At 45.8% G+C, this 26,238-nt stretch overlaps 1 protein-coding gene across 1 annotated transcript in view; it reads left to right on the forward strand.

Moving 5' to 3' along the window:
* CLSTN2 (calsyntenin 2) overlaps positions 1 to 26,238 on the forward strand; it is a 1,533,789-nt gene that overhangs the window by 1,208,014 nt on the left and 299,537 nt on the right. The window contains exon 7 of the mRNA XM_075338625.1: positions 20,727 to 20,975. Within this exon, the coding sequence (XP_075194740.1) occupies positions 20,727 to 20,975 (249 nt within the window). The remainder of the gene's footprint in view (positions 1 to 20,726; positions 20,976 to 26,238) is intronic.

A 26,238-nucleotide genomic window follows, 5' to 3' on the forward strand; every position in this document is an offset into this window, starting at 1 on the left:
CGAACATTATCGCTACGGCAGCTTCACATGCACTTACCTGCCTTTGACATCGCTCTGGCCTGCGAACTGCCTCCTTCCTAAGGGGGCAGGTTGTGCGGCGTCACAGTGACGTCACACGGCAGGCGATCAATAGAAGCAGAGGGGCGAGATGAGCGGGACGTAAACATCCCGCCCACCTCTTTCCTTCCTCATTGCAACCGGGACGCATGTAAGGAGATGTTCCTCGCTCCTGCGGCTTCATACACAGCGATGTGTGCTGCCGCAGGAACGAGGAACAGCATCGTACCTGTCGCTGCAGCGACATTATGGAAATGCCCGACACTACACCGATCATACAATTTCGACACTTTTGCGCTCGTTAATCGTAGTAAAAACGATTCACATACTCCGATGTCGACAACGACGCCGGATGTGCGTCTCTTTCGATTTGACCCCACCGACATCGCAGCTGCGATGTCGTAGTGTGCAAAGTACCCCTTAGAGTCAGTATGTGTCGGTATGTGTGTATTCTGATAACACTGCTCTATAGGCAGATCAGGCTTTTTTTTAAACATGTATTTATATTAAGGCCCCTACTGTACTATCATCACATACAGAGGCCCCCTGAAGAATAATTACATATAGCCTAAGATAATAACACTGACACTGGAGGTACAGGATAATGACACTGACACTGGGGGTACAGGATAATGACACTGACACTGGGGGTACAGGATAATGACATTGACACTGGGGGTACAGGATAATGACACTGACACTGGGGGTACAGGATAAGACACTTGATATCAGAGAGTGGGAAATATGAGAGCTGAGGACAAGATGGATATCAGACTATAGATGATGATGAGGAAAAGAGCCTCTTTCTCTCAGCTCAGTACCCACTTTCCCAATCCCATCCCATGCTCTGACTGCTGCTATCCCTCTTTTCCTAATCTCTACTGATGTATGGTTACTGTGTGGACTTCACTCTCATCATGCAGCAGGGACTGGTGCACACACCCTGCACTCCCCAAAATACACACACCCAGCACCCTCCAAATCACACACACCCTGCACCCCAAAATCAAACACACCCTGCACCCCCAAATCACACACACCCTGAACCCACCAAATCACACACCCACTGCACCCCCCAAATTACACACACCCTGCACCCCCCAAATCACACACCCACAGCACCCCCAAATTACACACCCTGCACCGCCAAAATCGCACACACATCCAAATCACACACACCCTGCACCTCCCAAATCACACAAACACCCAAATTACACACAACCTGCACCCCCCAAATCACACACACCCAAATTACACACACCTAGCACCTCCCAAATCATACACGGCACACACCCTTCCGTATATTATTATATTACCCCTCTATCAAACACCACTGAAATCGCATGTACCACACACCCTGTATCCCTTAGCACCCCTCTGTCACAGTCTGGACCCCCCCATATGCCACTCACCCTGCACCCCCCCAGTCCCACTCATCCCTCTTTTACCGGACACTTCTTCCTCCGGCACATAATCCTTGGTCGGCAGCTCCTGCTCGACTCCTCCAACATGGTTACATGGTAATGAGTCATCGCAGGTCCTGGCATATCCACCACTAGAATGTGTCTTCTTCCTCTCGCATGGAGCTTCTGGTCTGCCCCTGCCGCGCTGCAGCTCATAAGCTCCGGGTGCCTCCAGGTCAGGAGTGCCCCCCTCCCCCCCCCCCTGGCGCTATCATCTGACTGCTGCCTGCAGCCTGCATACAATATTATCACCTGCGGTGGCGTCTGGCGAGCCTGGGGGCCCTGCAGGGTGCCGGAGACAGCATATATTACAGACAAGGTTGGGGCCTACCGGGGGTTTCCCCGTTACCCCGCCACGCCAGACCGACGCTGCCAACACAACACTGGAAGCCCATGGGATATGGGAGGGAACTATGACTCGCATATTTAACATGTCATCCACCTCGGCCTTCATCATTGCCAACACAGGAGGGGGTCACCCGGTAGGTGGGTTGTCTTAGTGGGGTGGCTGCCCCTGTGTTGACATGATGCTGGACCAGGGGGCTTCTACCAGGCTGACTCATGAACAGAGATCCATATGTTCCGAGTATGTCTGATATCTGTCACTTCTATGATGGACAAAGCTGTTCCTACAGTGATACCTCTTTTACCCACATTTCCCTTTTGGAGTCCACTAATAGGTCTGGGATCTGGCCCAACTCTGAGTCATCTAACTCTGGACAACAAACTGCTAAATTGGTGACCTCTCGTTCCTCATAAGCTTTTATCCTGTTGATGTGGTAGTTACGCTCACGAACACCTGCTTGATCCAGGGCTACAGTGTAGTCAGTATTGCCACATTTCTTAGTAATGGTGAATGGACCCGCCCACATGGCTTGCAGCTTGTTTTTCCATGCCGGTACTGGTACTAGGACCTTCTGTCCACAGGCAAATTCTCGGGGTTGGGCAGTGCGGTTGTAACATCGTTTTTGCCTTTCCTGAGCCACTTCTAAATTCCCATGGGCTAATGCCATGAGGTGCCTCATACTTTCCCTAAACCTTTGAACATAGTCCAGTATGGGAACCTCTTTTGTGGCGAAGGTGCCCTCCCAACTCTCTGGTACCAGCTCTAGGGGCCCTCGTACCTTTCGGCCGTACAGCAGTTCGAAGGGTGAGAAACCAGTAGAGTCCTGTGGCACCCCCCGGTAAGCAAAAAGGAGCTGCTTGCAGGTTTTTCTCCCAGTGCCACCTCGGACTCTACATAACAGCTAATGAGCTGCTTAAGCATTCCGTTGAAGCGTTCACACAATCCATTTGTTTCAAGATGGTAGGGGGCAGTGCGCATGGGGCAGACTCCATGTTTCTCCCACAGGGTCAAAATCTGTTCTCTCTGGAACTGTGCCTCCTGGTCAGTCAATACTTCCTGTGGGAACCCTACCCAGGTAAAGATGTCCAGTAGAGCTTGAGCCACATGCTTTGCATCTATGGAGGATAAGGCAACGGCTTCTGGGTAGCGGGTGCCAAAGTCTACCAGGGTGAGGATGAATCTTTTCCACTGTGGCTGGGGATGGCTAAGGGGCCTACTAGATGAATAGCAACTCTCTGGAATGGTTCTCCTATCAAGGGCATGGGTTGGAATGGGGTACAACATGGGGCTCCCCCCATATGTTGACACACTGGGCAAGAGGCTCTGTATTTTTGCACTTCTTGAGTGACCTTTGGCCAGAAAAAACTGCGCAACAGGCGGGCCCGGGTCTTTTTGACCCACATGTGACCAGCCACAGGACCGTCATGAGCTAAACGCAATAGTTGGGGTCGGTATTGCTGGGGTACCACAAGCTGATGTACATGGGGCCAGGTTTTTTCTGGGCAGAATCCTGACATAAGAGGCCTTTTTCTCCATCTATATACCTCCCCCTGATTTCCTCCCCCAGGTTGGGCGGCCGCACTACAGATAAGCTCTAGGGTGAGGTCTGTCAGTTGGGCTTCCCTTAATTCCTTATGATCTATCTCCCCCCAGTCAATGACCACAGTTGGGTCTGATGTACTCACAATCGTTGACTCTGATGAGGAGGCTGAAGATTGAGAAGGCAGGTTCTCCTCGGATGGGTTGGTAGAAAGACCTGCACCAGGATGGTGATTGGCTTAGCTGCAGGTGATAGCGGTGACAAACTGGCTGGATAGTCCTTATCCTAGGTCATTTCCCAATATAACAGGGGTGGGGAGGCCGTCCATGAGCCCCACTTCAAACTCTTCTTGGTCAGTTCCCCAGTCCAACTGCATTCATGCCAGAGGGATATTCAAGCGCTGGCCCCCAGCAGGGGAGATGGCCACTTTGTGACCAGATAAATGATGTTCTGTGGGAACAATATCTGGGCTCCTAAGAGTCTTGTAGAAATAATGAGAGGCTTATCCCTCATTTATAAACAAGATATCATGTCTGGCTGAATTTTAAGAAAATTAACCCATGCTAGGCACTGAAAGAGTCCATGTCGTCACAAGTTCTACTGTTTAGGCACATCAGGGGCTTTCCAAATGCGTCATGGCATCCGCTATCTGTCACACATTTCTATGGGGATAACTGGTGACTCTAAGCTGACCTTCAGACTAGGGGGCCCTGCGCTATGCGTATTCTTAGAGCTACCCCTAATGGTGGAGTTGCCTGAGTCTCTTGCCTGGCCCAGCTCCTGACCAGCCCTGACCTTATACCCTTTCCACCTCTCCCAGGGATGCTGGGACAGGAGTGTGATTTAACCCACATAAATAAACAAAAAGGAGAAACTAAAACTCTGTCTCACAGCATGCACACACAGAAATATATGAAATAAGAGATTAGGAGGAAAACTAAAGCAGGGTAGAAACAATAAGGCGAAAGGTAAACACAACAACACCAAGCACAGGCTACCCTTTTCAGCAAATCTGGTACACCACAGCACACAGACCAACACAGAAGAAACTATAGTTAATGTGCGAGGAAGATCTCCTAAAACCTAAGTATGAGAGGAGCAGATGTGATAGGTTTCCTTACAACAAGTGATCCCAAAAGCCTAAAAAACAGGCTAGTAGAGCTTAACTCTTGCTAGCCTATCTATGAATGAGCACACAGTCTGCCATATAGCTCAGAAAGACCAGAGAAATCATCATGAGGAGTGTCAAAATCTGCAATATCAACAGCGTCGGATGCCGCCATGACAGTCGGCGACTTTTGCGTAAAACTCTGTGTAAATCTATCAATTCCAGACAATATTGTGCTCTAAAATTCAAATGATGCTCCTTCCCTTCCGAGCCCAAACATATGTGGTATAGGGTACTCAGGAAAAATTGCAAACAAAATACTACAGTACACTGTATTCTGTTACCCTTGTGAAAGTGAAATATTTGGGGTTAAAGCCACATTCAAAAATGTGTTTTTTTATTTTTATGGCTCAATATTATAAAATTCTGTTAAGCACCTGAGGTTTCAAGGTGCTTACCAACCATCTAGATAAATTTCTTGAGGAGTTTAATTTTTAAAATGGGATTACTTATGGAGGAGCTCTACAGTAAGGCATATCACGGGGTCTCCAAATGCAACATGGCATCCGTTATGCATTCCAGACAATTTTGCCCTCCAAAATTCAAATAGCGCTTCTTCCATTTGAAGTAAAATTCCACAACATATCAGTTATTAGCATACTCAGCAGAAATTGCACAACATTGTATGGTGCAATCTCTCTTGTTCCTCCTGTGAAATTTCAAAACTAAAGTAACATTTTAGTGGAAAAAAGTTAATTTTTTATTTTTTCCTCCCACATTGTTTTAGTTCTTGTGAAACACCTAAGGGTTAATAAACTTATTGAATGTGGTTTTGAGCTGTTTGAGGAGTGTAGTTTTTAGAATGGTGTCACTTTTGGGTATTTTCTGTCACTAAAGCCTGCTTTACATGTTGCAATTTCGCATACGATTTCGTATGCGATTTGCAACGCCCCAATCATATGTGTGGCACGTTCAATTTGTTGAACATGCCGCACATACGAGTAACCCCCGTCACACGTACTTACCCGTCCATACGACCTCGCTGTGGGCGGCGAACGTCCACTTCCTGGAGTGGGAGGGACGTTCGGCGTCACAGCGACGTCACATGGCAGCCGGCCAATAGAAGCGGAGGGGTGGAGCTAAGCGGAATGTAAACATCCCGCCTACCTCCTAGCTTCCGCATTGTGGGCCGGGAGCCGCAGGACGCTGGTAAGATCTGTTCATTGTTCCCGGGGTGTCACACACTGCAATGTGTGCTACCCCGGGTAGAATGAACAATCTGACGTGCAATTCTAGAGACAGGTACGATGTGTATGCGATGAACGTTTAACGTTCAATCGCAATCGCACGTACCTGTCACACACTGCAATGTACCTTACGATGCCGGATGTGCGTCACTTACGACGTGACCCCGCCGACGCATTGTAAGATACATTGCAGCGTGTAAAGCGGGCTTTAGGCATCTGAAAGTCACTTCAAATGTGATGTGGTCCCAAAAAATGGTTTTGCTAATTTTGTTGGAAAATGAGAAATTGCTGATAATCTTTGAACCCTTCTAACTTCCTTCCAAAAAAATTGATATTTCAAAAATTGGGCTGATGTAAAATAGACATGTGGGAATCTTTTTTATTAACTATTTTGTGTGACATACAGTTAGGTCCAGAAATATTTGGACAGTGACACAAGTTTTGTTATTTTAGCTGTTTACAAAAACATGTTCAGAAATACAATTATATATATATATAATATGGGCTGAAAGAGCACACTCCCAGCTGCAATATGAGAGTTTTCACATCCAAATCAGAGAAAGGGTTTAGGAATCATAGCTCTGTAATGCATAGCCTCCTCTTTTTCAAGGGACCAAAAGTAATTGGACAAGGGACTCTAAGGGCTGCAATTAACTCTGAAGGCGTCTCCCTCGTTAACCTGTAATCAATGAAGTAGTTAAAAGGTCTGAGGTTGATTACAGGTGTGTGGTTTTGCATTTGGAAGCTGTTGCTGTGACCAGACAACATGCGGTCTAAGGAACTCTCAATTGAGGTGAAGCAGAACATCCTGAGGCTGAAAAAAAAGAAAAAATCCATCAGAGAGATAGCAGACATGCTTGGAGTAGCAAAATCAACAGTCGGGTACATTCTGAGAAAAAAGGAATTGACTGGTGAGCTTGGGAACTCAAAAAGGCCTGGGCGTCCACGGATGACAACAGTGGTGGATGATCGCCGCATACTTTCTTTAGTGAAGAAGAACCCGTTCACAACATCAACTGAAGTCCAGAACACTCTCAGTGAAGTAGGTGTATCTGTCTCTAAGTCAACAGTAAAGAGAAGACTCCATGAAAGTAAATACAAAGGGTTCACATCTAGATGCAAACCATTAATCAATTCCAAAAATAGACAGGCCAGAGTTAAATTTGCTGAAAAACACCTCATGAAGCCAGCTCAGTTCTGGAAAAGTATTCTATGGACAGATGAGACAAAGATCAACCTGTACCAGAATGATGGGAAGAAAACAGTTTGGAGAAGAAAGGGAACGGCACATGATCCAAGGCACACCACATCCTCTGTAAAACATGGTGGAGGCAACGTGATGGCATGGGCATGCATGGCTTTCAATGGCACTGGGTCACTTGTGTTTATTGATGACATAACAGCAGACAAGAGTAGCCGGATGAATTCTGAAGTGTACTGGGATATACTTTCAGCCCAGATTCAGCCAAATGCCGCAAAGTTGATCGGACGGCGCTTCATAGTACATATGGACAATGACTCCAAGCATACAGCCAAAGCTACCCAGGAGTTCATGAGTGCAAAGAAGTGGAACATTCTGCAATGGCCAAGTCAATCACCAGATCTTAACCCAATTGAGCATGCATTTCACTTGCTCAAATCCAGACTTAAGACGGAAAGACCCACAAACAAGCAAGACCTGAATGCTGCGGCTGTAAAGGCCTGGCAAAGCATTAAGAAGGAGGAAACCCAGCGTTTGGTGATGTCCATGGGTTCCAGACTTAAGGCAGTGATTGCCTCCAAAGGATTCGCAACAAAATATTGAAAATAAAAATATTTTGTTTGGGTTTGGTTTATTTGTCCAATTACTTTTGACCTCCTAAAATGTGGAGTGTTTGTAAAGAAATGTGTACAATTCCTACAATTTCTATCAGATATTTTTGTTCAAACCTTCAAATTAAACGTTACAATCTGCACTTGAATTCTGTTGTAGAGATTTCATTTCAAATCCAATGTGGTGGCATGCAGAGCCCAACTTGCGAAAATTGTGTCACTATCCAAATATTTCTGGACCTAACTGTAACTCTCTGGTATAAGAGCATAAAAAAATCAAAGTTTGAAAATTGCGAAATGTTCAAAATTGTGGTCAAATTTACAATATTTTCACAAGTAACGCAAAAAGTATTCTAATTTTACCATTATCAATAAGTAGAATATGTCTTAAAAAAAAAAAAAAAAAACATTCTCAGAATGACTGGGATCTGTGCAAGTGTTCCAGAGTTATAACTAGAGTTGAGCGCGGTTCTAGGTTCGTGGTTCTCCAGTTCGAGGCTCGAGTGATTTTGGGGGCTGTTCTAGATCGAACTAGAACTCGAGCTTTTTGCAAAAGCTCGATAGTTCTAGATACGTTCGAGAACGGTTCTAGCAGCAAAAAGACCAGCTAATTCCTAGCTGGCTTTCCGCTGTAATAGTGTAAGTCACTCTGTGACTCACACTATTATGACATTTCAGTGTATAGTGTGCGGGAACAGCGCATTCAGATCACTGCTGTTTGGATAATGGCGATCGCCATTTTTTTTTTCCTTGTCTTCCTTCCCTAAGCGCGCGCGTGTAGTGGGGAGGGCCAGCATGTCAGCCAATCACAGACACACACACAGCTAAGTGGACTTTTAGCCAGAGAAGCAACGGCATGTGTGATAGGATGTCCATGTCACATGTCCCTGCATTATAAAAACGGACATTTTCCTCCAGCACGCCATTATCTGCCTTCTGCGTCCTTGGTGTCAGACATCACTGGCGCAGCTCCGTCCTGAGTCCTATCGCCGATACTGCTGTATGCGCTCCATACACAGCGCTGGACAGCTTAGGGATAGCACTTTCTATCAGTCCTTTTAAGGGCTCATACCGGCAGGGTCAGAGCCATAGGTGACAGGTCCTGAAAACAGAGTTTAACAGCTACACAAGATGACAGCGTCTGTGTAGCTAAGGTCAGGGATTTCCTCGCTGCATTTCCCCATTAGGAGGGATAGAAAGGCAGGCTTCCATTCCTCTACCCAGAGACCCACAACCCTGCCACTGTACCCTCCTGTTCTTTGCACACTCCAACTCATTGTTACTAAGCCATTATACTAGCAAACACTAAGTGAACTTAGTGGCATCCTTAACGTGGCTGTTGGACTGCTGTATTGCCCCAGTAGTGCACAGATATTTGCAGCACGTCTGCCTGCATTGCACACTCAAACTCATTGTTACTAAGCCATTATACTAGCAAACACTGATTGAACCTAGTGGCATCCTAAACGTGGCTATTGGACTTCTGTATAGTCCCACTAGTGCAAAGATATTTGCAGCACCTCTGCCTGCATTGCACACTCAAACTCATTGTTACTAAGCCATTATACTAGCAAACACTGAGTGAACTTAGTGGCATCCTTAACGTGGCTATTGGACTTCTGTATAGTCCCACTAGGGCAAAGATATTTGCAGCACCTCTGCCTGCATTGCACACTCAAACTCATTGTTACTAAGCCATTATACTAGCAAACACTGATTGAACCTAGTGGCATCCTAAACGTGGCTATTGGACTTCTGTATAGTCCCACTAGTGCAAATCTATGTGCAGCACCTCTGCCTGCATTGCACACTCAAACTCATTGTTACTAAGCCATTATACTAGCAAACACTGCTGCCAGTTTAAGGGCCGTAGTTGCATTGTCAGTGATAATTATTGTTGTTTATTCTGCTGTTAATAAAGATAGACCACCGCTGCAATCTACACCACCTCTCAATTTTTACTACCACATTTTAGGTGCACAATCTTGTCGCAATCAAAATGAGTGGCAAAATGACAGATGCTGGTGGAAAGGGTAAGAGGCGTGTTGGAAAAGGAAAAAAAGGGTTTGTCCGTGGGGAAGGTGGCAAAGCACCATTAACATCTGTTGAAGATAGACCATCTACCAGCAAAAGTAAGATGTCTACTACTTACCGTGGACAATCTGATGTGCTCCCTTTTTTTACGGACACGGACAACTGGAACAAAGGTAGATGATGGCCAAAAAAGGAAAATGCTTGAATGGATCTCAAGTGGTCCAACAAGTGCCCTCTCCGCCACCTTAACTACCGCATCCAAAAACACCAGTCCTCTGAGTTGTCATCCCAATCAAACTTGCTTTCTCCCAGCTCTGAAGTCTCCATCCGCCCTGCACAGTATGTTGGAACTGAGATGGCTGAGTCTGCAGAGCTGTTCAGTCACACTATAGCCTGGAAATCAGAGGTCTGCTCCCAAGCTACAGTGAGTACAGAACAGGAAATGGTCTGCAGTGATGCCCAGAACCTTTGTGACTCTGATTCAGCCCGTGAGGACCAAGTTTCTGAGCATAATGTTGACCCTTTTTCACAAACTGTAACAACTGTTGTTATAGACAATGAGGAACATACTGATGACGATGAGACGCAGATACCAGATTGGGATGACAACTTAAATATTCGGTCAGGGCAAGAAGAGGCTCGGTCTGAGGGTGAGGGGAGTGCAAACACAACAATTGATGAGGAAGTTCTAGATCCCACCTACTGTCAACCCACAGTCAGGCCCTCGAGGAGGTCAACACAGACGGTGGAGGAGGATGCAACTGACGACGAAGTTACCTTGCGCCTTCCTGGACAGAGTCGGAGTACTGGTAGCACATCAACAACTGCATCCTCAGCCACCAGTGTGCCTCTGAGCACTAGTCGGGGTGGATCAACAGGTCGCATGCCCTCTAAGCCTTGCCTAGCCTGGTCCTTTTTTGACATAGCAAAAGATCGCCCAAATTATGTGATCTGTAAAATTTGTCATGGTTCTCTTAGTAGAGGTCAAAACCTCAGCAGTTTGACAACTTCTTCCATAAATCGTCACATGAATAAATATCATATGTCCCGGTGGGAAGCTCACCGTGCTGCAATGCAGCCTAGCGGAGCGAACCATCCACTGCCTGCCCCTTCCAGTGCATCCGCGCACTCTTCATCTTCTAGGACTGTGGGGACAGCTGTCACACCTGGTTTTCCACGCACAACTTCCACCACTGTAACCGCAACAGGCAGTTTGCTTGTTAGGTCGTCAGTTGGTTTGGAAGGGGAAACAAGTGCGTGTGTACAGCTCTCTCAGACATCGATAGCACCAACGTTGGATGAAGGCGACATCATGTCTCCGCCTGCACTTTCCTCACAAAGCTGCATTTTTCCAGGGACACCCTACTCAACACCATCTACACACAGCAGCCAGATCTCTGTCCCTCAGATGTGGACAAATAAAAGGCCATTTCCTGCGACCCATGACAAAGCTAAGAGGTTGACTTTATCCCTCTGTAAGCTCTTGGCTACCGAAATGCTGCCTTTCCGCCTGGTGGACACACAGGATTTTGGAGACCTTATGTCTGTCGCTGTGCCCCAGTACCAGATGCCCAGTCGCCACTACTTCTCTAAGAAAGGTGTGCCCGCGCTACACCAGCATGTCGCACACAACATCACCGCTTCCTTGAGAAACTCTGTGTGTGAACGGGTGTATTTCACCACCGATACTTGGACCAGTAAGCATGGACAGGGACGTTACATGTCGCTGACTGGGCACTGGGTAACTATGGTGATAGATGGTGAAGGGTCTGCTGCACAAGTCTTGCCGTCCCCACGACTTGTGTGTCAATCCTCTGTCTGTCCAAGTTCCGCCACTGCTTCTGCCTCCTCCACCTCATCTGGGTCCTCCACCTCCGCCCCAAGCCTGCCTGGTCAGGCCACCAGCGTTCTCACTGCGCAGAAGGAATCATGCACCCCTCATTACTATGCTGGCAGCAGAGCGCAACGGCATCAGGCGGTCTTTAGCTTGACATGTCTTGGGAATAAGAGTCACACAGCTGAGGAGTTGTGGTCAGCTCTGCGGTCCGAGTTTAATAAATGGTTGTCTCCACTCAACCTGCAGCCTGGTAAGGCCGTGTGCGACAATGCTGCAAACCTGGGTGCGGCTCTTAGCCTGGGCAAGGTGACACACGTGCCTTGTATGGCTCACGTGTTGAACCTTGTTGTCCAGCAATTCTTAACACACTATCCCGGCCTAGATGGCCTTCTGACCAGGGCACGAAAACTGTCTGCTCACTTCCGCCGTTCAACCGCCACAGCTGAGCGACTTGCATCGCTCCAGAAGTCTTTCGGCCTGCCGGTTCATCGCCTGAAATGCGATGTGCCGACACACTGGAATTCGACTCTCCACATGTTACAGCGACTGTGGCAGCACCGTCGAGCCCTGGTGCAATACGTCATGACGTATAGCCTGGGCCAACGAGATGCAGAGGTGGGGCTGATCACCCTGATGGAGTGGTCTCAGATCAAGGACCTATGCACCCTTCTGCAGAGTTTCGACATGGCGACGAATATGTTTAGCGCTGACAATGCCTTTATCAGCATGACAATTCCAGTCATTTACATGCTGGAGCACACGCTAAACACTATTCGGAGTCAGGGGGTGAGACAACAGGAAGGGGAGGAACTACAGGAGGATTCATATGCGCAAGACACAACAACATCACCAAGGTCCAGACGTTCATCATCACCAAGGCGGCAGGCTTGGGACCATGGGGGACAGGGATCAACAAGGGCGCATGGTAGCAGGCGAGATGTTGAGGAAGGTGCAGGAGAACATGAAGAAATGGAGGACGAACTGTCCATGGACATGGAAGACTCAGCGGATGAGGGAGACCTTGGTCAAATTTCAGTTGAAAGAGGTTGGTGGGAGATGTCAGAGGAAGAAAGAACGGTTAGCACCTCTATGCCACAAACACAGCGTGGACTTGGTCCGCATGGCTGCACAAGACACATGAGCGCCTTCTTGCTGCACTACCTCCAACATGACCCTCGTATTGTCAAAATTAGAAGTGATGATGACTACTGGCTTGCCACACTATTAGATCCCCGGTACAAGTCCAAATTTTGTGACATAATTCCAGCCATAGAAAGGGACGCACGTATGCAGGAGTATCAGCAGAAGCTGTTACTCGATCTTAGCTCGGCTTTTCCACCAAACAACCGTGCAGGTGCAGGGAGTGAATCTCCCAGTTGTAACTTGACAAACATGAGACGGTCTCGTCATCTTCAACAGTCTACCCGTACCAGTAGCACCGTATCTGGTGCTGGTAACAGCAATTTTATGGAATCTTTTCATAATTTTTTTAGACCATCCTTTGCAAGGCCACCAGAGACAACAAGTCTGACACATAGTCAACGGCTGAAGAGGATGATACAGGAGTATCTCCAAATGAACATCGATGCCATGCCTTGCTCATTTTGGGCTTCAAATCTTGAAAAATGGCCAGAGCTCTCAACTTCCGCCTTGGAGATTTTGTCGTGTCCAGCTGCCAGCGTTGTCTCTGAACGTGTCTTCACTTCAGTGCTGCTGGGTGTGTGCTGACAGATAAGCGCACGCGTCTGTCCAGTGACAATGTGGCAGACTGACGTTCATCAAAATGAACAAGTCATGGATCCACAAGGAATTTACTACCCCTGTGTCATCCTGGGGAGAGTAAATGCTTGTGGATTTGGAATGTGCTTGATGCAAATCAAAACATCCTGTTTGCAACTAGGGCACAAGTGCTGCCACTGATGGGGTGTCTGTGTGGCCCAATTTTTGGAAAAAAGGGAGACTCCGCTTGGAGTAACCCTTGCTTGCTGTGTTTTTTAAAAATGATCCAAGATGAACAGAGCTGGGATCAGGAAAGACTTTGCTACCTACTCCGGTGTCATCCTGGGGACGGTTAAGGATGGCGTATTTTTGAATGTGCTTGATGCAAATCTAGCTGTGAAGTGTACAACTGGGGCACAACTGCTGCCACTGAATGGGTGGGTGTGTGTGGGGCCCAATTTTTGGAAAAAAAGGGAGACTCCGCTTGGAGCAACCCTTGCTTGCTGTGTTTTTAAAAAGGAGCCAAGATGAACAAGTCATGGTTCAGCAAAGACTTTGCTACCTACCCCGGTGTCATCCTGGGGACGGTAAATTATGGCGTATTTTTAAATGTGCTTGATGCAAATGTAGCTGTGAAGTGTACAACTGGGGCACAACTGCTGCCACTGAAGGGGTGGGTGTGTGTGTGGCCCAATTTTTGGAAAAAAAGGGAGACTCCGCTTGGAGTAACCCTTGATTGCTGTGTTTTTTAAAAGGAGCCAAGATGAACAGAGCTGGGATCAGGAAAGACTTTGCTACCTACCCCGGTGTCATCCTGGGGACGGTTAAGGATGGCGTATTTTTGAATGTGCTTGATGCAAATCTAGCTGTGAAGTGTACAACTGGGGCACAACTGCTGCCACTGAATGGGTGGGTGTGTGTGGGGCCCAATTTTTGGAAAAAAAGGGAGACTCCGCTTGGAGTAACCCTTGATTGCTGTGTTTTTTAAAAATGATCCAAGATGAACAGAGCTGGGATCAGGAAAGACTTTGGTACCTACCCCGGTGTCATCCTGTGGACGGTTAATTTTGGCGTATTTTTGAATGTGCTTGATGCAAACCTAGCTGTGAAGTGTACAACTGGGGCACAGCTGCTGCCACTGAAGGGGTGGGTGTGTGTGTGGCCCAATTTTTGGAAAAAAGGGAGACTCCGCTTGGAGTCACCTTGCAGTGTTTTACATGATTTTATTAGGGCGTGCCATGCCTATATCTGTGTGTCCTCCTCTTTTTCCTTGTCCAGCTCTTTTATTTTCGCATGAGTATATGTCCTTGTCACTTTCCCATGTGTTTGTGTTGTGTTGTGAGTTGTTTGTCATCTTTTGGACACCTTTGAGGGTGTTTTCCAGGTGTTTTTATGTGTTTGTGAATGCCTGCCATTGTTTCCTATGCGGTTCGAGTTCGGTTCGTCGAACGTTCGACGAACCGAACTCGAACGGGACCTCCGTTCGACGAACCGACCTCGAGCCGAACCGGGATCGGTTCGCTCATCTCTAGTTATAACCTGTCACAATTGAAAAAAATGGCCTGGTCATGAAGGTGAAAACAGGCTGGGAGGTGAAGGGATTAACATTGGAGTGAGTGCAATAGGATAAAACATCATCCATCCAATTTATACACAAATGTAAGCATATCCTTAATCCAATTCTGTACTACCAAACCTGAGCTAACTAAATCATATATGCCTATGAAACAGTTAGCTCAGGTCAGGAGACCTAGTGGTTAGCCGGGTCTTTTGATTTGTGTACAATGCCAGTTTTACAGTTGTGTAAAATAGTTCATTTTTTATGGACTGTATGAGGGGTTTTTTATCATGCTGGAGCATGTGCGAAGTAGTTTTAACAAATATGAGAGTGCTATGTTGTTTGAACTATAGGACACACAATGGTCATTAGAAAACTGCTAAAAAATATGTACCATAATTCTATAAAACACAACTGTTGGCCTAATTGGAGAGTTCAAAGGTTATTGTGTCATCAGGAAAAATCATATTGTTTAAATCAAGTTTTCATGTAAAAGGGGGTGTCCACTACTTAGACAACCTCTCCTCCATTGCTAGATTCCACCATTTAAACCAACAACAGTCTATACTAACCTTCATTCCAGTGACATCGACACCTGCTCTCCCAGAGCTCAGTTATTGTTCTTATGTCATGTGAGACCAGCAGCCAATCAGCGGCTGTTTGCCTCTCACTTCCTGCAGGAATAACTGATATACAGAGGAAGTCAGAGAGGAGCAGGAGCTATTTCCTCTTCCGGGTGTCAGTTTCATCTAATGGTAGTGAGAGTGAAGTAACAACAACATCATCACACGAGCATCACTAGAGCAGGCTCCAGAGTCACTGGAACCAGAGATGAGTTTGAGATTATTGGACTACCCCTCAAATGTATTTGTAAAAAAAAAAATACTTTCTTTTCATTTTTAATCATCAGCACCAGAGACAGCAGCACCGGGGACATGTGAGTAAAAAGTTCTTGATCTCTGTGTGCTATCAATGGGCCCAATGGCCCATTACAATGCACAATCCTACCTGCTCTTGGGCCCCCATGCATCTACACTCATTGAATCAATAGTATGCCTTCCACTGCACTGGGGAATCAGACAACTAAAAAACTGTTTCCTTTGGGAAGGTAGTAATAAGTCAGAGATGTCTGGCTCTGGCCAAGCCTTAACATCAGACTACAAGAGAGAAAAATTAGCTCTAACTTTTCAGCCTTCCTTCTGTCTAGTGCACCTTATGTCTGGGACTCTAGGTTTGGGGAAAGCAAATAAATGCCCCGTCACACACAGAGATAAATCTTTGGCAGATCTGTGGTTGCAGTGAAATCATGGACATATTGTTCCATTTGTACACAGCCACAAACCTGGCACTGATTGTCCACAATTTCACTGCAACCACAGATCTGCCGCAGATTTATCTCTGTGTGTGACAGGGCCTTTAGGCTAAGTTCACACTTCAGTTGTTTTGCATCAGTCACAATCAGTCGCCTTGAGGAATTACGGTATCCTGTAAAATATTTTGCAGGAATCCTGTTTTTCCCCATAAGCTTCTATTAGTGACGGATTGTGACTGATGATGCTGCGTTGCATCCGCTGCATCGCGGTCAGTCGTTTTTTAACTGAATAGGATAACTGAAGTGAGCACTAATATATATATATGAGTGCAAGCCAAAAATACATACTATATATAAGAATAAGGCTGCACATCAAACTTAGATAATGGTATAATGCTTCAAGCATATGGAAAAATATTGGAATATACAATGAAAAATGCTACTTGCTAATTTGAACATGTGAATAATGAATTGCATACCTGCTATGAATATTAGGAAAAAAGAGATATTTAGCAATCGCATTGATCAATGTAACTGAGCCCCAAAACCTCGTCAAGGTATATCTCTATATTGGGGTCCCTAGCTCTGTGACCCTAACTGTGTGTCATCTCATTGCAATTAAAAACTGCTATGGGTGGAGAGGGGTAACTAAGGACTTTCTTATATAGGAGATGGAAAAAACATGGCCGAAAGGGGCGGAGCTGTGTTCACATTCAGAAAAAAAACTACATATAACTGAATAGGATAACTGAAGTGAGCACTAATATATATATATGAGTGCAAGCCAAAAATACATACTATATATAAGAATAAGGCTGCACATCAAACTTAGATAATGGTATAATGCTTCAAGCATATGGAAAAATATTGGAATATACAATGAAAAATGCTACTTGCTAATTTGAACATGTGAATAATGAATTGCATACCTGCTATGAATATTAGGAAAAAAGAGATATTTAGCAATCGCATTGATCAATGTAACTGAGCCCCAAAACCTCGTCAAGGTATATCTCTATATTGGGGTCCCTAGCTCTGTGACCCTAACTGTGTGTCATCTCATTGCAATTAAAAACTGCTATGGGTGGAGAGGGGTAACTAAGGACTTTCTTATATAGGAGATGGAAAAAACATGGCCGAAAGGGGCGGAGCTGTGTTCACATTCAGAAAAAAAAACTACATATAACTGAATAGGATAACTGAAGTGAGCACTAATATATATATATGAGTGCAAGCCAAAAATACATACTATATCGTTTTTTAGTCGTTTTTTAACTGACCGCCGGGCGGGAGCAACGAGCATGTAACGTTTTTTGAGCAGCGCGATCCGTAGGATTTTGCTGCGCATGCGCTCTCTGGCTCCCCGCCCCCGTAACCAGGATAAACATCGGGTAACCAAGCAATGCGCTTTGGTTAGTTACCCGATATTTACAGTGGTTACGGGTGCAGGGAGCCCGCGCTAAGCTGGTATCCAAGATAAATATCGGGTAACCAAGCAAAAAGTGCTTTGCTTATACCCGATGTTTACCCTGGATACAGTGTGCAAGGAGGCCGACACTTCACCACTCTGCTCCGCCCCCTCCCGCACTCCGCTTGTGTACTCACACACACACACTCACACACACTCACACTCACTCACTTGTCCCCAGCCCTGCAGTCCCCGCGGCATTGACGTCCTCAGCTCCACGGCCCCGCTTGGCTCCGCCCCCTCGCGCTCCGCCCCCTCCCGCACTCTGCATGTACACACGCATGTAGACACACACACACACACACACACACTTACATACATACACACACACTCACTCACTCACCTGTCCCCAGCCACGCAGACCATGGCACTGACGTCCTCAGCTCCGCCCCCGAACTCTGACCCCTGCACACAACGGAGTCCAACAAAGAAATTCTTTTCTTTGTCACCGTTGTCATCCGTTGTACAACGCATCAGTCACATGCAAAACAACGGAAATGTGAACTTAGCCTTATGGAGGGACAAATGAAGCTCCATACTTAATTTTGCCTTTTCTTTGATATTAAAACGACAACTCAGACAACTCATTTCTGAATCAGCGGCTTTCTTTACCCTCATTTGGAATAATCAGACATCAAGAGGAAGTGAAAGAGCAACGGCAACTCTTACTTCCTCCAGATGTCAATTACATCCAAAGGAGGGGACAGTGAAGTGTCCGCTGATTGGATATATTACATCATGTGAGCTCCAGGAGAGTCAGTGCTGACACCACAGGAATGGCACCAGCACCGGAGAGGAGTATATACGTGTTATTATTTTACAAGGGGGAAACATATTGACTGCTAAGGAGTTGTCCGAGTAGTGGAAAACTTTAATTTTTGATCACTTAATATTGAGTAGAATTAAGAATGCAGGCTTGCTCCTCCTATTAATTCATGTTACAGTAGGCCTTGCTATAACATATATTCGTGCCTGTAGCAGCTAATTAAAATCATATATTTTTATTTTTATAAAGTTTGTAGAAAGCTGTAAATCAAACTGGTCTTGAAGCTCCCAACATAATATGATGCCCCCTCATCCCCTCACATAGTATGCTATCCACACATGCCCTCATACAGTAAGATGTCCCTTTTAAATAGTATGTCCCACAAAGCTCCCTAGGCAGAAAGATAACATTACACAACCACATTATACAGTATTAAAACCCCACAGAGCCCCCCTACTTAGTATTTTGTCCCCCATGAATCATGATAAATGATGTCCCCACACACTCCTCCAATCAGAATGATGTCTCCACACAGACTCCTTACAGAGTATTATGTCCCCACACAGTCACACACTCAAAATGATGTACCCATACAGCCTTCTTTAACAGCATAATGTACCTCACTCAGCATGATGTCCACTCACAGCACCACTACACTGTATTGTTACCACACAGCCTTCCATGCGTAGTAACATCCCCACACAGCCTTCCTGCACATAATGATGTCCCCACACCGCTCTTTTACACAGTATTAGTCCCCCCAAACCTCGTAGAATAATGTAAAACAATAGCTACTCACTTAACTCTGTTCCCTCCATGCTACGGTCTGCACTGTGTGCCAGGGGCGGGGGCGCAGACCACAGCAGGGGGGCTACTCGAGACACTCGAATCCGGTATCATGGCTGTAGCTTGAATGACAGCCGAATCCAGGGCTCGAGCAGCAGCCCGTTGCCCACAGCTAAATAAAAGGGTTATTTACAGTGGAGAGTTTGTCAGTGATGCCACCCATGGGTTGCGGTGATAGTTGGTGACACCACCGCTGCCTTGGTATGGGGCACCCGGGGCTGATGGAGCAGAGCAGCAGGATGGTATCCCCTCCACGGGTAGGGGTGGTGTTGTCCCGGGGCCCAGGTGTAGGTGGAGTAGAGTGCTAGGACACAGTCTGCAGGCTGGACCGGATGATACCGGTGTACTCACTGTTCTTGAAGAAATCACACAGAATCCAGATAGTAAACCAAGTACCGGATACCGGTAGCCTCCAGATGGGTGTGCTCGGGTCGCGCACACCGGTGAACAGAACAGGGGCCCTTCTTCCTGCACTCTAATTTGGTGTCTCGTGTGTTGATTAGTCTGCATAGAACGTGAAAGGTCCACTCCCGGTGTCTTTGCTGTGGGAGCTGTCGTCCGCGAGATTTGCCCCTTGGGATTTTTGCAGACACTTGCAGACGCCCTTTCCCCCACGTTGGGCTTCTGTCTCACTCTCTCTGGGCTGCTAGTGGAACAAGACTTGGAATCTTGTCCCCCGCTGGTTGGAAAGGTGCTCGAAGCTGTCCTCGCCCTAGGGTCCAGGTACCCCGACTGTGCATGGCCTCCGGACCGGATTCCCACTGTCAGCACCGGCGGGTTACAACCCTGCCCCGGTAGACTTAGGGTCTCCCGCGACCGGATGTCCATCGCCTCTGGCCCTGCTCTGCCGTCTGCCACCTAGTCAGCTCAAATAGTCCAGTAGTCTGGGAGCTACAACCCCCGACTACCACTTCACTCCTCTCACTTTCACTGTCCAAACTTAACTCCTCCACTCAACTAACTGATGTGTTCTCTCCCCTGACACCTCAGGACCCCTAGGTAGGCGTCACCATCTGCCTGGCCCTGCCCACTGGTGTGTCCCTATTGTCCTTGGGGGGTGACTATGCTTTTGTGGCTGGTGTATGTACCTGTGTGTGGGGTTGTGTTGGAAGGCCAAGGAGGAGGGAATCCTGCATGTGTAAGATGGATGCAGTCTCCTGTGACAACCTGATTTTGTCAGGGCGTTACATGTGCACTAATGCACAGCTGGCAGGATGTAGTAGTGTCATTACGCCTGACGTCCTATCAGATCCACAGAATCTGGGTGTGGGGCAATCTCATGGTGTAGGATGCCACTGTATAAAGCCAATAGGCTGTCCCAGCTGTACCAGAACAGCCAAAGGGCCGCACTTTGCCAACGTCTGCTTGAGCAATAAAGAATTGATCTGTATACATCCACAAATGTTATCTGATTAGAAGTTGTAAAAGGCAGGAGGTTTTCTCCTTTTGTTTTCGTACATTACTTCCTTTGTCCGTTATGCACTGCTGGAGATGATGGTGTTAAATCAATATTGCCTAATATTATTTTCATTATTTTCATTGTCTTTGTTCAGTGGTCAATACTCTATTCTAAATGTCATGTTTTTTTTTTTTGTTGTTTTTTTTTAATTTAGGACCCTCTTCTGGTGCCATTGACTTACTCCCAACTCCTACTGCTGCCACCAACTGGACAGCTGGCCTGCCTATGGACAACAGTGGCATGATCTTTAAATTTGATGGCAAACAAGGAGTGAAAATTCCAGATGACATAGTGCCAAAAAATCTAACTGACCAGTTTACTATCACCATGTGGATGAAGCATGGCCCTAGCCCTGGACTGAGAGCCGAAAAGGAGACAATACTATGCAATTCTGACAAGACAGGTAACAATGTTAAGATTCTCTCCTTCCTACTATGAGAAAACTTATAAGTTATTATAAAACAACTTATACCTCCTTATCATTTATCATTATATAATTATTACATGATGGAAAATGCATGATAATAGTTTTACCTTATAGATGCATCCTTCCCAGTTTAAGGCCCTATTGAGACGTTAGTGATTGTTCACATTTGTAAAGAATTGACCTTCGTTTCTTCAGTGTTTGAGATTTGATTAGTGTTTGGATATTTTGTAAATTTTTACCATCAGTCTTTCATAAGTAATTTTAAGATATGAAAAAAAAATTACAAAGCTTCTCCTATCCCTTTCAGTGTTAAGCATGGATAGCATGCGGACAGCCCATTGATGCCTTCCATGTGATGTCCATAATTTTATCATGCCCACAGACTTGTGTAGCTAATTTTGATCCAATATTCAACAAAAATGGATGTGTCCTTGACTTTTTGCGGATTGCAGACCCCTGATCAGTTGGGATCTGCAATACCCAGCAACAACCACCACAATTTGAATGTTGGTGCACATTGTACCTCTGTTCAATATTAGTGATGAGCAGACCCGTGAATGTTCGGCTTCCGCTGGTCCAGCAGATTTTTTTCAAAGTTTTAGACCAAGACTTGACTTGAATATATTTGACGTCACTGACTGGCAGTTCGGGTTTCCACCCACATGCAGCTAGCCATAAACAGAACACTTCCGGGGATGGCAGCATTTTTTCCATTTTTTTTGGGTGCACACTACATCTGATCTTGCTTGCTTTGCACAGAGCACCGTGCATACCCAAGTGATGCTTAATTGAGTGGTTTACATTCGTAAAGCAGGCAAACTCCAAACCCGAACTTTGTTTTCTTGAAAAAAATCTGAGTCCATACCGAACACTGATTTTTAGATTCTCTCATCTCTATTCAATATATTATCATCTGGTCACCAACAAAGCTTATAACTGCTGAATGTTGGTGGAGCCATTTGTCAGACCCACAACCAATGTCACTTTTAAGACCTATCCTAAGCATAGGTCATCAATATGTGATGACTAGAAACCTTTGAAGACTTTTGGGTATGAAAATTATGCTGCTAAGGTTGGGGGGTCACCTAAGCATCTCTTCTTATTTGAGAATGTTGGCCTAATTATGCTAATGACACTCTGCTCCACCTCTGATCACAGTTTGAGATGAGTGTCATTTACTGTTTTTTGATTCTCTTTGATGTGAGAATCGGAGCACAGGTGAGGAGAGGGTGAATAATTTAATTTTCACCATTGTCTATGTCGGCGTAAATCAGACTGTACTCATATGCACATCCATATACCTGAATAAGTGTGTGCCATCCGCCACAGCAAATTTCAGCATGCTGCAATTTTTTATCACATGCCAAATTGGCATGAGGAAAAAAAATCGCTAGTCAGCAATAGAGATGAGCAAATTTGTTTGAAAAAAATTGCCAAATTAAAATTGAGAATGAGTCTTGACTCGGTTAGCTGGGGCTCGGATTCACTAGCAATTTACTCAAAAATCGGCAAAGATTGGTCTTGTTTAGTAACTGCTTGCAGTTACAGTATTGCAAAAACCATCCACTTATGGCCCTATCACAGCCATGTCAAATATTGGTATGGCTGTGATTGGCCAGGGAAATTACTGTAAAAAAAATGAAGCAAAAATGGTTATAGCAGGGCATACGTACCAGTCTCTGCATGGCTACAACATTACTTCCATGGCCGCTAATTATCCCTTGTGCATATGCACTGCTTCCACCGCCCACCGTCTGCAATAGCGTCTGTGATTGATACAGCCAGACTACCGGTGTCTCTGGTTGGTGGCCCTCACTGTAGCTGTCTGTCTGCCTCAGTGAATTGTAAAAATAAATAAAATTTGTCTAGTGTCCCCCATAGTATATATATATATATATATATAGCCTTGCAGCGCTGGGGTCTTGGGCTCAATTCCCACCAAGGACACCATCTGCAAGGAGTTTGTATGTTCTCCCCGTGTTTGCGTGGGTTTCCTCTGGGTTCTCCGGTTTCCTCCCACACTCCAAAGACATACAGATAGGGACTCTAGATTGTTAGCCCCAATGGGGACAGTGTTGCCAATGTATGTGTAAGTGCTGTGGAATTAATAGCGCTATATAAATGAATAAATTATTATTATATATATATATATAGAGAGAGAGAGAGAGATAGATAAAGCCGACGGCTGCAGGCTGAAGGCCCCAGTTGTGCGCAATATTTTGGCTGTGTGTCAAAATTTGGCTTTTTAAAATTATTTAAAGAAATAATTAAAAAAAAAAAACAGAATGCAGTTTCCCCTAATTTTTGTACCCAGCCATTAGGTACTGGTATTCTCAGGCTGGGGAGACCCATTGTTATTGGGCCCCACCAGCCTAAAAATAGCAGCCTGCAGCTGCCCAGTATTGTCAAATTCATTATATGTGATATTCCCGGCCCATCCTGATTATTCTGCTGCAGTGGCAATTGGGGTAATATAAGGGCTTAATGACAGCTCCCAGCTGCCACTAAGCCCTAGATTAGTAATGAAAGGCGTCTATGAGACCCCCCCATTACTAATCTGTAAGTAAACAGAAATAACCACAAACACCAAAAAAATCTTTTCTTTAAAAGAAAATTCAAAAAACATACCCTTATTTACCCCTTTAATAACCCCCAGAACACCCAGGTCTGACATAATCCACATGAGGTCCCATGACTATCCCAGCTCTGCTATATTCTGCAGTACCAGTGAGCTGGCACAGAACATGTCCATCCACTGCAATCACAGGGACTGATTGATCCACAGCTGTGAGCAGTGACTTTAAGTCCATTACAGCTTGAGGTTCCCACAGTACTATTTAATAGATGTGCCACCTTTAGGAAAACTGCAGGCTGCAATATTTAGGCTTGAAAGCGCCAAATAACCATGGCCATTCCCACTTTAACAATATTAGCCTCAGTTGTCTGCGATCTTTTGGCTGGTTTTTAAAGATGAGGGACCCTATGCCGTTTTTTTAATTATTTGTTCAAACAATTAAAAAAATCAGCATGTGATCCCCTCTATTTTACAAAACCAGCAAAGGTACAAAAAGGATTTATTCGGTGTTTGTCCTTATTTGTTTTCACTTACAGATTAATAATGGGGAGGAGGCTCATAGATGGCTCCCACTACTTATCCATTGCTTAGGGCAGCTGTGAGCGGTCATTAACCACTTATATTACACCGATTGACACCACACCAGGGAAAACCAGGATGAGCCGGGTAAAGTGCAGGGATTATCACTTCTAATGGATGCAGCAATTCTGTGTGACTACAGGCTGCTATTTTTAGGCTGGCAAGGCACAATAACCATGGGCCTCCCCAGCCTGAGAATACCAGTCCCCAGCTGTTGGCTTTTTATTCGCTGGGTTCAAAATTAGGGGCAACTGCACACCAGTTCTTTTAATTATATCTTTAAATAATTTAAAAAAAAATCTGCATGGGGTCCCTCGTATTTTGACACACAGGCAAATAAACACATGGCTGGGGGCTGCAGCCTAAAGCCGTCTGCTTTATCTGTGCTAGGTATCAATATATAAGGAACCCTAAGGGCACAAACACATCAGCAGTATTCTGCCGCACTGCCGGATCCGGCATAAGGGCAATACAGTACAATACAGTTCACAGACAGTGCGGCAAGCCCCGGTCACATGCTGTCACAAGCTCTGGTCACATGACCGCATGTGCCCGGAGCTTGCCAGTGAACTTTAATGTACTGTACTGCCCCTGTGCCAGATCTGCAAGTGCGGCAGGAAAACGCTGATGTGAAACCAGCGTTAGCCAATTTCTTTTAATTATTTATTTTTACACTCTATTGGGGATTCAAACAGCATGTGTGATTCCAATCAATCACAGATGCTGTCACACAGGTTGGGGGGCTCCATCTGGTTGCAACCAGAGACTTCAGGACTGCTGGTGGGCAGGTGAGGCAGTAAGTATGTATGAGGATTAATGAGCAGCCCCGGAAACAGTGTGACAGCCATGCAGGAGAATCATTAAGTATAACTGTCCTGCTTTATTACTTATGTTTTTTCTTTTGCAGTTCCTCTATCCCTTGCTAACATCAGCTTCAATAGCCCTTACTAACACATACATTTTGCCTCCCATGGAATTCAATGGTGTTCAGATATGTTTGGCTAGCTGTTCGATGAACACGAACCGTACCTTGACAAAGTTCTCTCATCTCTGACTGGCACTGCCCCATAGTATAACATTTGTTCATGGGCTATCCAATAAAAGATTGGATAGCCTTCAGTAATGTTATACGTTTATGTGAGCGAGGCCTAAAGGCCCCGTCACACACAGAGATAAATCTTTGGCAGATCTGTGGTTGCAGTGAAATCATGGACATATTGTTCCATTTGTACACAGCCACAAACCTGGCACTGATTGTCCACAATTTCACTGCAACCACAGATCTGCCGCAGATTTAATCTCTGTGTGTGACAGGGCCTTAAGTCTTGCTCAAGTGAATTGGATTGCAAACTACACAAGACCCAAGGGTGGTGCTGTTTCTGCAAGTAGGCTTCCATATTTTTAAACAAAAGGCTTATATTAAGTTTTAAAAAAATCTAATAACTTTATGATAATCAAGTTCAGTTAATACCAATGCCATCTTTTAGGGGTACTTTGCACGCTGCGACATCGCTACTGCGATATTGTCGGGGTCAAATCGAAAGTGATGCACATCCGGCACCGGTAACGACGTCGCAACGTGTAAAGCCTAGATGCGCCGATAAACGATCGCAAAAGCATCGTAAATCGGTGATCTGTGTAGCGTCGGTCATTTTCATAATGTCACATCAATAGGAGATACGATGTTGTTCCTCATTCCTGCGGCAGCACACATCGCTTTGTGTGAAGCCACAGGAGCGAGGAACATCTCCTTACCTGCCTCCACCGGCTATGCGGAAGGAAGGAGGTTGGTGGGATGTTTACATCCCGCTCATCTCCACCTTCTATTGGCGGCCTGCCGTGTGACATCGCTGTGATGCCGCACGACCCACCCCCTTAGGAAGGAGGCAGGTCGCCGGCCAGAGCGACGTCGCAGGGCAGGTGAGTGCATTTGAAGCTGCCGTAGCAATAATGTTCGCTACGGCAGCAATCACAAGATATTGCTGCTGTGACAGACGCGGGGACTATCACACTCGGCATCGCAAGCATCGGCTTGCGATGTCATAGTGTGCAAAGTACCCCTAAGTCTTGCTCAAGGGAATTGGA

This window comes from Anomaloglossus baeobatrachus, chromosome 3 (assembly GCF_048569485.1).
Source record: "Anomaloglossus baeobatrachus isolate aAnoBae1 chromosome 3, aAnoBae1.hap1, whole genome shotgun sequence".
NCBI classification, from domain to species: Eukaryota; Metazoa; Chordata; class Amphibia; order Anura; family Aromobatidae; genus Anomaloglossus; species Anomaloglossus baeobatrachus.